We start from the raw sequence: 12996 nt of genomic DNA, 5'->3' as shown, positions 1-12996 counted from the left end.
GCAGGTTTGAAATTTCAGCTTTGCAACTTCTAGGTGTAAAAATGCAACATGCAGAGAAAGATCTACGAGCATCAAAAATACGTCTACGAGTTCATCTGTCTTTATACGAAAATAAAGAATAAAACAATTGACTCATATAGCCTAAGACATGTATTCTTGCAATCTACATTTGTACATAAAAAATATTCAACAAAATAAAAAAATGTGTTAAATGACTTTAATTTTACTCTAAATACAAAAGCAGCAAGTGTGCACATATTTTTTACTTTCATAGATACATTTCTAGCACTCGCGAGAAAATTCACTGGCAAATCTGGGAATTGTTTGCCTAGCCCCTAACTCGGCTGAGCTGGAGGTTTTTCCTGGTTGATGAGTCCTTTCCTTCAAGGTTTTATGGTATCAGCCATTAAAATTCTCTTCGATTCCCAAAATTGGCCACAAACATATTACTAATTTATTAAATATGGAGGAGACAAGGAGGAGTTGTGGCTTCTGTTGCCACTGTTTGTTTCTAGAAAGAAACCATGTTGTCCAAACAAATCTCTTTATTTTTATTTTTATTTTATTTTTGCATAAAACCGTAAGATTTTGTTGAAGAAACTTAGAAAATTTACACTTGTGTAAAATGGCGGTCATCACTATAACCTGCTCTTACAAAGCAAAACAGAACATTTTGCCAAACAACTGGTGGCTGCAGCTCCATTCAAGAGCAATGTCCCATTTTGCTTGGTTCTTCTCCAACCACTCCAGGAGCAAACACATTTTGTATATTAGATACAATAGCGTGAAGCAGTTCGGCAATCCGACGCAGGACTCTTTAGTAGTTTTGCAATTCTAGCTTTTTAAATACGATACACAGTCAGGACAAACATCCATCATGAAATAATCAAATCAGTAGTCTTTTGGAGGATATTTACATGAGAACGACTGTATTTTGCTTCATATGAAGAATACCATTCCTATTTCTTCTTTTTTTTTTTTGTATACAATATTATACAGCCCTGAGATCCCTGAGCTAATCACCCTCAAGGACAAAAAGAATTTGAGTACCAAAAAACCCCTCCTAACTCGGCTTCATCTTCATTTACAATCGCACTCAGGCTTGCTGAGTACCCCTGCTTGAAATGCTATTCTATGTACCTTGATGTATTGACACCTTTAACTATAAACAAAAGGAAGAGAAGTTTATGAAGGCAAAATTACTGCAAAATGGGACTGCGACAGCCATTGTCCATCTGTGGATGGCAATTGCTTTTAAGGCCAAACTCTTGGAAACTTTTGCTGGATGGCATGCTTATCTGATCAGTTTCTGGCCATTCAAGGACGTCTACCTGGAGTTAGTAGAAGATAGTGAAGTACTGCATATAGCCTTAGCTGTCTTCTGTGAATGCTTTGAATACAAAGTCACGGAAGCGTCTTGAATATTGTCTGGGGTCAACAGCTGAGATTGAAGTAGGATCAAATTGGATTGATTTGTATGCATGCTCAAGCTTCTTGCTAATGTCATAATCTTGTAGTATATCTATGATACCAAAAATGAGTACGATGTCATAGAATTCTCCTGTAGGTTCTCCAATCAACTCAAAATCGTTTTTTCTGACTGTTGCCTCAGCACGTGCTGGCATACTAATGCCTAATCTAATGGATGCACACCTGCCAAGCAAGTCAGTACACGATTATTGTTCAGTAAAGGATCTTACTGCTTATGAACCAGAAAGGAAGGCATGGACAACGAAACTAATTACTGAAGCTTAATGATGGTTGAACAGACCACTAGAGTTTTACATATAAAGTCGAACTCAAAAAACCAAAACTACAGAGATAGACACACTTATAAGCAGAATAAAATGCTGTGAATGTGAAGAGAAGAATTAAGACAAAGAGGAAAAGCATGATATAGGGGATTAATCCGATGGATTAGAACTTAAGTCGACATGACAAAATAAACTAAGCTGAAAAGACTGCGGTTCGCTTTGTCAGAATGTTTTACCTAGAAGGATCAAAAAGCAGATCCATGTCTGCCTTGGAAAGCCGAGGAGTTGCTCCTTCACCATTTAGGTCTCCTGCAAGCAAATTCAAGCATACAGCTTACAGAAAGTCTTCAAAAACGAAGAAGTTTTCATATGAAAGTTGGACATTTACCAGGAGTATTCCCTGCTCTAGAACTTCGAGCCTCACATGTCAGTGGCTCCCCAGATTGTGAAACTTCTCGAAAGTGGACACCTACTAAAAGACTGTAATCCATGATTCTCTCCTGCTCAAGAAAATCACAGTCCCTGTCCACTTGCCTGCATAAAAGAAACTGCAGCTGATGCAATCAAATAAATCTAATGTGTATTTAGTAGCATTTATTAGCCGAATGTTCACTCTGCAAATGCATCTCTGCCTATATCAAAACAATCATCATGTAAACCTTGTCTGCAATAAACAGATTTATATGCACTTACTAAATTGGAGTGTCAAATTCTTGCACCAAAACAGGTCTAAAGGTAAACTGCTTGTAACCACAGTTCCCCAAAATCCAACAAATGTAATGTCTTGAAACTGATGAAACAGTTCATATGGTGCTTTTGGAATGATACAGAGCTAATTATCACAGTAAGCAAACTTTTTTATCCCACATCCAGTACTTCAGCTGTTTATGTATAGTACACGATTGGACATACTCATAATATATGCAAGAGTAAACCATTCTCTAGTTCAGAATCCCATTTGATGGTTTTTGAGATGTTTTACAGTGTCCCCTTAGACAGATCTGCAATAGTTCTCAAATTACAAGAATCAAATCTTTACGCACCAAAGTCATTAATAGTTCTGCATGAACAGGGTTCAAGTTTAAATAATCAAACAGAGAGTATTCGCCTTGAAAATTTACAAGAATCTCAATCAGAAAGTATTCAACTTGAATTTTATCATTCATTCCTTTCCTAATGTAGGTAAGACATGTGGAAAAAATTATTATTTTTAATATAAATCTTTTCCTTATTGATGTAGGTAAGTCATATGAAACTGGATTTGTATATCTTTCACTCTTAAAACTGTCATGACTTTTCCTAAATAGAAAATTCTCTTACATTACTGTTAGTTTAGCAACACAGTGTAAGAATAGAAAATGATCACCTGCAGAACTCTTGGAACCAGATCTTCTGCAGTCGAAAGATGAAGTTAAGATCAAGGTCTTTGAGGGTAGTTGTTGAATCAATTTCAGATTCAGGTTTATCAGTTAAGCGGCCATGGGAAGAACCTTTCAAGTCAAAACGCCGGTGAATTGCATACTCTGTGCAGAACAAATTCCCCATTATGACAAACCGCACCTGCACATTAAATCCACTGTGTAACCGAAAGCATAGGAGTTTGTTGTTCACACCAGATATTAGCATTGACAACACCTGAAGATTACCTTCTTCTGTGCAGATCCAGTTAACTTTACGCAATGCAGGCCATAGAACTTTGCAATTAGGGTGTTCTCAAAGGCTCGAACATGATTGTAATAAGCTGGAAGCATCCTTAAAAGTACCTGTTTCAGCAGTTGTCAACTAAGACTAAGCTGCTATTTACAATCATCTTAAATCTAAAAGCTCGTGATTACTTTTCACAATGTCACAATAAATTTTCCCATAAAAGGTATGATCTGATACTGGTAAACAAAGACACAAAAGTGATGCCAACAAATTAAGAAAAACAAAGTATTTGTGTTTTCCATATTTGAAGCAGAAAAATGAACTCACTTTTACTTCTGCCTTCTTCATGGTCTTTATCATGTACTTGTCATCATTGGTAAGGTAAAAAAAGCTTCCACTTTTTCCAGGGGAAGAGAGCTCCCGCAGAGCATCATTTCCACAAATAGATATCATGTAATCTGCTGGATCCACCTTAAATAGCTTCCTCAGAGTCCTGCAAGTAGATTTGGCTCTAATCATGCTTGGAAGTCAGTGAAAACGCTACTGCACTATGACCAAAAAAATGACTAAGTATTTCTCTCCCACCACCTCTCCAGTTCTCTATCACCTTTGTATGCTTTTCCAAAGGATTCAAAGTCAGATAAGTTATGGATGTCATGAGTTGAAATATCTGTAAAATAAATCTCAATAATTAAAAATTTGTTTCTCTTTCTAAAATAAGACCTCATAAAGCTCCTTGGAAACTCAATCAGAAGTGCAGTGAACCCAGAGGATATCTTTAAATACTTGAGTGACACTTTTATCTTTTGGAATTTTAAAGTACAGAAACTGAAGAGGTTTGAGGATGCATAGGAATTCCAATTCAAAAGTAAATGACATATAAAACAACAGAGAATTTAGAACATCTTTGTCAACCAAATCCGGCACATAATAGCAATCAAGTAAAGGGAAAATACAGTTGAGCCTTTCCAGTAGAAATACCCAACTTAAGGAAAACAAAAATATGATTGTGGGCCTTTCATGATTTCTATGAAACAGTTGCCATCATCCCACAGCTTTACTTTCTTGTTAGAGGCCGTACTAAAGACTGGAAGTTGAAACGTAAAATCATGATGTCAGAGCATCTAGATTCAAAACAAACTTACCAAGAGCTCACCTGAAAACCAATGGGCAGTAATCCTTCCATCTAAAATCACAAGATTGATGTGGTGGTGTATATTTTGATCCTTCTGGAGGAAATTTAGTCCAAAGCTTTTCCCTTGTGTCAAATGCTGTAGTTCTTAGATCAAGTGATTGGGCAGGAGCAGGCCTGCCCACTGAATGCCTATAATGACATCATATATCAGGTATAAGCATGTACACAAGGGAAAAGAGATAAAGATCTACTTAAAAATTATCAATGCCCATAATGACATCATATATTTGATTAATTGTCGACTTTCATGTCGCCAACTTTTCATCCCCAGAACATCTTTATCGGTGAGCTGTGTTTATTTAAGTAAAGAGTTCCATATCTTGCTGTAAAAACATGGGTAGAAATGCAGCCATATAGGAGGTAAGCTGGAAGTGTATAATAGATCGTTATACATAGCAGAAATCCAGGAGATATTACAGGAAGATGCTTTTTGACTAGAAGAACCAATTTACATATACTCTCTTCGAAATAGGAATCCATATTTAAACTGGTGATAGTTTAAGTCCAGCAGAAAGAAAGTAATGTTAATGTCACTAAAGTGTCCTGCGACTCAGTTTGTATTCTTTTTAAGGGGACAAGATAAAGGCTTTATTCTTCTTCTCTGCATCACCTACAATTTTAGCATCATCTAGTGTGGTTAGAGCAAATAAGTGATCAAAGCACAATTTTCCACTCTAAATTCAAAACCAGTACCAGTATTTCTTCTGTAATACAATTATTTTAGGGCGAGAGACATTCTGTTCATATTGTTCTAACAAGTTTCATTATAATGAGACCAAATGGAGAAGCAGATAAGATGGTTGCAATCCAAGTTCTATGTGCCAATCACGAACTAACTGAACAACTGAAAATGAAAAGAGAAGACATTGAACATTAAGACAATCTATCTGTAGGTTGCCAATATGTGAGAGATTAAATCTTTCATTCTCTTGCCATACTATTACGATGCCTAAAGAATCACTAAAACCATAAAGCAGAAGCTTGGAAACCATATTACCTTAAAATTTTCAAAAGGTTCTATTATAACAGCATCCTTTTGTTAACTATCACAACAGAAACATCAACTAGATAGCAAAAATGGATTCAAATAAAAAAGCATGAAACAGGACACCTTTCATAGCCACCAGGAAAACAGGGTGTGGGGCCGAAGGACAACCAAATTTACCTTATTCCAAGCTGCAAATTGAGCATGAGTTCATAATTTCTATGGCCTTTTGTTATTGTCCTTCCTTGCCTTTTTGTTGGCTGTATTCTGATATGGTGATGTCTGTTTCTTTTTGATGTATCTCCATCATCAGACCTTAAGCTCCCAAAACCTTCATCATCTTCTCTCCCTCGTCCCATTTGTCCATTCGTTTCAGACCCGAAATCAGATTCAGAACCCCAACTAGTGCCACCTGCACTGCTTAATCTCCCATCTGCAGATGCTCTCTTTGTCCTTGCAACATTTACTCTCGAGTTCTTCAATGTTGGCTGCTTCTGCAAGAATTCTCCTTCACAGGGCCAATTAACCATTTTTTGTGAAGGAAATACTGATATCTTCTCACCTCGACTAATCCTGCAATCCTTCAAATAATTTATATACACCTCCTGAGGATCCCAATCAAAATGACCTATCTGTGAAGTTGAAGGATAATAAGTCCCAGTCATCTCTTTAGGGTCCTGACTCCATACTCCCACATAAAAGCTCCCATCCAACCATCTATACGTCCCATTCCCTTTTGGCAATCCATCCTCCCAACAACCATCATACCTATTCCCGCTTGCCCAAATCATGGTACCACTGCCATTCATCTTTCCATTCCTCCATTGCCCAATATACTGATTCCCATTGTTCCATTGGTACCTCCCCTGCCCATCAGGCCGGCCGCGGCGCCAATTCCCATCATAATGATCACCATTGGTATAATTCTTTGTCCCTCTCCCATGTTTCATGTTAAATACCCAAGAACCTCTGTATGTGTCGTTTGAACAACCTATGTAGGTCCCTTCACCATCCATATACCCATTCTTGAATTGACCCTCATAGGTAGCACCTGAAGGCCAGCTAAACTTTCCTTTACCATTTGTCTTTCCTCTAACCCATTCGCCAACATACATACAACCATCTGACCACAAATATTTGCCATGGCCATTGGGGCAATTATCAGCCCACTGCCCAGTATACATATCTCCATTGGAGAAGACTTTCTCTGCATGATAGACCTCACCTGGATTGTCTAGATCATCATCAACATGGGCCACTGACATTGTTCCAAAAATGCTGACTCCCGCCCTTTTCTTCTTTGCAGCCGCTTGTGCTTTTCTCACCTTAGATTCCCAACCCTTCACAATGCCATGGAGTTCTTTGCTCATTCTCCCCCAGAAATCAATCCTCCTCCCTCCTTTCTTTCTTCGTCAGCTCCAAAACCAACTTCTTTTCAAGGATCAAACAGTCTCTTCTATGTCAAAACCAACTTCTTTTCACGGATCAAACAGTCTCTTCTGTCACCGACGTGACCTTCAATACGAGACCAACAACCATATCTTCCTCAAAAAAGCCACCCTCAGAACAGTCACCAATCGAATTCTGTGCTGCCCAAAAAAGATAACAGCAAAAACTGAACATCAAGGATTAAAAACAATCTTCTCTTTTATGGACCATTTGCTGCAATGGCTGCATCCATTTGAAGAACGACAGCTAAAACCCCAGAATCAAGAATCAGTTCTGCAATGTGGTCCTGAATTCAGATGTTCCTCTATTGATTTTTCTGATAATGGGAATTGTTTCCTTTTTCTTTTTCGTGTCTTTTTCTGAAATGGGTGTCTAGTGTTTTGAGAAACAGGAACTGTTGGATTGAGAGGAAAGCAAAAGAGCGGAATAATCCAATTAGTGTCTTTTTCTTTTGGTTGAGAAATACCTTCTTTTGTTTTTTTTTCTTTTGTTTTTTTTAATCTTTTTCTTTTCTTCATCAATTTTCTTTTTTTTTTAATATCCCTTTTCTTTTTTTCCTGAACAACAGTTCTCTGCCTCCGGGTTTGCCTCCTAAATCTACTGACAGACCCAACATATGGAAGGTTGAGACTAAGAGGAGAGACATGGTGACTGTGATGTCTTAGTGTCTGGCATTTTTTATGTCTCAACTGGACCGACATCCTACTTACTTCCCTTAACTAGCCCTTGTTCACGTATAAGTTGACGTTTACTACAGGGTATCTACTATCTACTGATAGTACGACATGTCTATTCATGATAGTACTAGTATAATGATATCCAGATGGAATTTTTTTTTTTTTGGGGTATTATAAGGTAAAGCACTCCAATGATTGAGAATCGAGATCTTGCAGTGCACTGCAATCCCCAAAAACAAATTAGTTGCTCTTTTTCTTTAAATGAAATGTGATCACCCTTGTGACCTTATCATTATGATTATCATCATCATTCATATTGTACGATGAATTTTGGCAATAAAGAGTGTAAGTATTTTTTCGCTTTAATTTTTGTTGTGCCTAAATCACTAATTTTAAAAAAAAAATGAACAATTCCAATTCATTACATCTTAGTAATGTTGGTAATTAAAATTAGAAACTACCATTTAAAACTATAATCACCAACACTTCCTTCATCTCCAATTAATGTATTTTGTCCTTTTATTTAATGATGATTAAAGTTAAGTATATCATAGGTATCGATTTAGAAGAAAATCACGATTAATGAAAAGACAAAAGCTCATAAATGGTAATGAGAATGCAAAAGGTTAAATTGATAATTAAATTCACTATATATATCCATATGGATTAAGAAAACCAAAAAAGAAAAAAAACCAGATTAGTGATAATTATAAAAATAGTAACAGAAAAGGTTTACAAGTATTGAAATGAATAGAGTGTTAAAGGTCTGGGGTTCGAATCTCACTAGCGCCCAATAAGCGTGTGAGTAGTAGGATTCATGTGACTGCTCCCCTAATCTATAAGTACGGTTACTGGGCCTCCCCTAACAGCTTAAGCTTTTAGGTCAAGTGGTATCAGAGCCAGAACGTGGAGGGGTGAAGTGTTAAAGGTCTGGGGTTCGAATCTCACTAGCGCCCAATAAGCGTGTGAGTAGTAGGATTCATGTGACTGCTCCCCTAATCTATAAGTACGGTTACTGGGCCTCCCCTAACAGCTTAAGCTTTTAGGTCAAGTAGCAACTATTGGGAGTCCTTTCCTTCCATGAAATGATAGGGAAATCCTGATAGCTCCAAAGTGTATATGGGTATAACCTTGCTGTGTCCATTGCATAGGAAAATCATTTGGAATATGCAAAGTTATAAACTGTTCTTTCCTGGTAGCAGGAATTGGATGTTGATCAACCTTTGATGCTTGAATGTATTCTTTTACTCCTTTTGGATGTGATCTTATTAAGGATTTAATAACACGAGTAGGAGAAAAAGACTGTTTACCGTAAGCACTATAAGGATTGATAGTCGGAATAGAGGTGGGATTAACCACCTCTGGTTCAATAGAAACTTCATACAAATGCTGGAACTGTTTTTGTCACCCTTTTCCCAAATTTTAACATGTCCTTAGCAGATCCTCATCTGCTTGAAGCTCTTAAAGTACAGGTACAAATCATTGGTGCAGAACAAGTGTCAGACGCCATCGCAGCAACCCTCCATTACCAGATGGTCTATCGTGTTCAGAATCATGCCCTTGATCTGGCCATTCCAGGAGGAGAACATGCTCTTTTAATAAGAGTTGATGAGAAGAATGGTGCTTCTTGTAATCATGTTCCCCGGCAAATTTCAAAGCAAGATTTAATCCAGTTATTACCAAATGACTGGATTACAGACTATGAAGATTTGCATGCTCAAGCAAATGAACCCCTTGAATCTTCAAATTCAAGGATATCTCATACCAAAGAAGGGAGAACATCAATTTCATTTGATCATTCTCATTTTAAAGATTTGATTTCCAAATCTCATCCCTCTATTATGTGTGCACAGGTACCTATGTATTATCCCTCTGAATTTGAGAAACAATGGGAAATACATGATGATCATCCTCAGAACCTTCAGCAAATACATCGAAGTCAAGATATTATCAAATATTTTGACAATGAAGGATACCCAGTCTCATGGTTTCAAGATCCTATTTCAGGTCATATCTATTTTGATGTTTGCAACATTTGTGACTCCTGTCAACTTGAGAATATTCTTGGTTTTGACTTACCAGATTTATCTTGTAAGAAAAAATCGAAATCAAAGCATGTTGAACCCCGACCTTGCAAACCAGATCTAAATCCACAAGACCCAGATACTGATACCTTTGTCTCTCAAAGAAGTCGGTTTAATGGTTATCAAATTCCTTCTGATTGGATTCCACAAAATTCTCAGACACCTGATTCATATTCAAAAAAGGATCTTCATCCTTATTATCAAAAGTGTCTTGATATTTTGGACAAAGAAGCGCAAGAATCCAAAAAGGAATGGACTCTTAAACCATCTTGTAAACCTAAACCATTACTTCCAGTTCCAACTTTTCAGGTTCAAGAATGCTTTATGTTTAGTAAAGCAGATTTTCCCAAGTTGGAAACTTTCCATAAAAATGGTGTTAGACATACTCCAAAAATCCAAAATGCTTCTTCGACAGTTTTACCAAGTGGAGAAACTGTTCGACCAAATCCCACAGAAGATGTTCTAAATTGGCAGACTGAGAACTCTCTTGTTCAAAACACTGCCCTTATATCTATTCATAAGAACATCTCAGAAGCCAAAGATAAGATTGAACAAATTGATACCACTGTATCAACTCACCAATCTCAGGTTTCTCACATGATTGAAGTTTTTGAAAAAAGACTTCAAGAACTTAAGTATATCTTGCCTTCTGATCCATCCACTCTAGCTGATTTTATCCTCAACAAAGAAAAAGAAACAAAGTTTATTCAAAATCAGCTACATGTTCTGAAAACCACAGGACAAGTTGCTACATATGATGTAGGGTCTTCCACACCTCTTTTTAAGGTCGGTCCCATGTATGGTGCAATACCCCTTCAAAGTTGGCCGACACCTTTCTATTTTGGAGAAGTCACTACTCCATCACCATCTCTTTACTTTTCAACACCACAGCCACAGGTTACCAAACCTTTTGATATTGCAGCAACTTTGCGTGAATATCGTAGAAATAAACAAATTCAAAAGGATGCTGAAATAGCAAAGAAAATGGCTGAAAAAGAACAGAGAAAGGCTGAAGCTGAAAGGGAAAGAAAAGCCAAACAATCTGCCATAGAACAGCCGTCATCTTCTCAACAAGAACCTCCGGCTTCATTAATGTTTAGTACTTATACTAATCCTGCTTTTTCTATTGAACAGGAAAGGAAAGCACATGAGGTTACTAGGGTGTATGACAATCCCTTGTCAACAGTGCTAGATGAACTTCATGAAGATTCAGTTCACTATATTTCAACCTATACTGAATTTCATGATAATTCCTCTAAAGATACAGGCTCCGAAGAAAGCAGTCTTTCTAATTCTTCAGATGATGACACGATTTCAACAGCTGATACTTCAGAATCCTCATCCGAAGAAGATACAATTCCTCAGATTCACATGGCAGATCCAGAACCAGAAGTGGTTGAACCTGATGACAATGAAGCTGAAGGAGAAACATCATTTGATCAAACCCAGTGAGCTACTTTTCCAAAATCAAAGGGAGTACCTCTGTTTACAATTGATGATATTCCACCAGAAAAGTGGGAAGCAAAGTTCCATGAATTCCATGCTTGGATGCTTGCCCAAAATTTAACAGAAGAATCTCACTTTGAAATTCTATCAATTTTTACAGCTCATCTGGCTGGAATCCTCAAGGATTGGTGGACAACCATTGGAGATGCAGATAAAATGCTCTTTTTAACCAAACAAGATTTCCTGGAAAATATTCATATTCTCCATCTTACATTTCTTGGAAATGTCCGAGAATTCCAGGAAGCAAAAAGAAAAGAATTTTTTCAAATAAAATGTTTATCTTATGATCGACGCGATCTAAATAGACATTTTCAAAAGATGATTAAGTTATTTTACTCTCTTGGTGCAGATATCAATCTCAAACAACCGTTTATCAGTTCCCTTCCCAAGCCACTTGCAGATGGTGCAGAAATGTATATCCATAATAAGTATGGATCAGTTTTAAATCTCACCATTGGCCAAATCAAACAAGCAGTTTTCCTATCTCTTGATGACCTTTGTCATAAGAGAAAAGTTATTCGAGAATATCTAAAAGGGGATGTCTGTTTGGACCAAGCCTGCAAAAAGCCAGAGCTAATAACCAAGGGAAAGTGCCAAGCCTGTACTCCATCCCATAGGAGAAAAGGATCTAGAAGATTCAAAAAGTTCAAAAGCTTTACCAAGACCTATAAGAATTTTCCAAGAAAACCCTTCAGAAAGAAATGGAGATATTTCAGACGAAAGTCTAAAAAGTTCAGGGGCACAAAAGGCAACAAATGTTTTATCTGTGGAAAGCCTGGACATTTTGCAAAAAATTGTCCCCAGAATCAAAAGGGAGTAAAATTAATTTCAGAAATTCAAAATGAACTTCATTTTTCCATATCTGATTTAGAATCTGAATTTTCTGAACAAGAGGAGCCTACTGACACTACTCTATTGGCTTTACAGGTCCCCGAAGAAATCCTAAGTATTGGGCCTATTGCTATGGCAAATAAAGACCAAAAAGAAGAGGAAGTTTATCCACAAACTCTTATTCATATCTTGTTGGATAAATATTCTAAACCTATCCCTCTTATTGCATTTTTTGATACAGGTGCCCATACTTCCATTATGAGGAAAGATATCTTACCAGACTCATATTGGATTTCAGAAGTAAACAAGTTTAGAGGAGCTGATGGAAATCTCTTTGAAACAAGATTTGTCACAAAAAATGCCATCACTCTCAAACTTCTCCCTGATTGCTGTGTAAGTTCAAAATTTCTGGGAGCAACTTTTACTGGTAAGGACTTGTTATTAGGATTTGATCTTTACAAACAAAACAAGTATCTTATTACAGGAAATGGGATAAAATCAAAAAAGTTTTTTAAACCTTTTATTGACATCCCAAAGCTGTATTTAATACAAGAAGAAAATGTTCCAATGGATCAACTCCAGCAGTTTCAAAAGCAGATCATTCAAGAATCATGCTCAACAAATCATCAAGAGTTTTTACAAAAGTGTGATCATCCTTTGTGGGAAAATTCTGAGTTTTTTATCCGACTTCATTTTAAGAAAAATGAGGATATCAATCCCACAAAAGCTAGTCATTCTGGAATGAATCCCAATGACACAAAGCTTGCAGAACAGGAATGCCAAGAGCTTTTGAAGTTTGAACTAATTGAGATTTCTCATTCTCAATGGGCATGCCAAGCATTTTATGTCAACAAAAGATCTGAACAGG

General features: G+C 37.0%; 1 protein-coding gene across 1 annotated transcript; it reads right to left on the bottom strand.

The window, feature by feature from the left end:
• Nucleotides 1–878: 878 nt before the first annotated feature.
• LOC113732528 (phosphatidylinositol 4-phosphate 5-kinase 4-like) lies at nt 879–7666 on the bottom strand. The gene is made up of 8 exons (XM_027258352.2): nt 5762–7666; nt 4558–4725; nt 3729–3894; nt 3401–3517; nt 3121–3314; nt 2143–2288; nt 1991–2063; nt 879–1653 (listed from the first exon to the last, which is right to left on the bottom strand). The coding sequence occupies exons 1-8, from the start codon at nt 6949–6951 to the stop codon at nt 1371–1373; spliced, it is 2337 nt and encodes a 778-aa protein (XP_027114153.1). The 5' UTR covers nt 6952–7666; the 3' UTR covers nt 879–1370.
• Nucleotides 7667–12996: the final 5330 nt, after the last annotated feature.

This window comes from Coffea arabica, chromosome 2e (genome assembly GCF_036785885.1).
Source record: "Coffea arabica cultivar ET-39 chromosome 2e, Coffea Arabica ET-39 HiFi, whole genome shotgun sequence".
NCBI lineage: Eukaryota > Viridiplantae > Streptophyta > Magnoliopsida > Gentianales > Rubiaceae > Coffea > Coffea arabica.
This window is presented reverse-complemented; position numbering and strand designations above follow the sequence as displayed.

Bases quoted from the DNA above. Each gene is read 5' to 3' on its own strand.
- LOC113732528 (XM_027258352.2), bottom strand. From the start codon at position 6,951: ATGAGCAAAGAACTCCATGGCATTGTGAAGGGTTGGGAATCTAAGGTG. The intron at 2,064-2,142 runs GTAAATGTCCAA...ATTTGCTTGCAG, and splicing joins TAGAGCAGGGAATACTCCTG to GAGACCTAAATGGTGAAGGA. The intron at 1,654-1,990 runs GTAAAACATTCT...CTTGCTTGGCAG, and splicing joins CTGCTTTTTGATCCTTCTAG to GTGTGCATCCATTAGATTAG.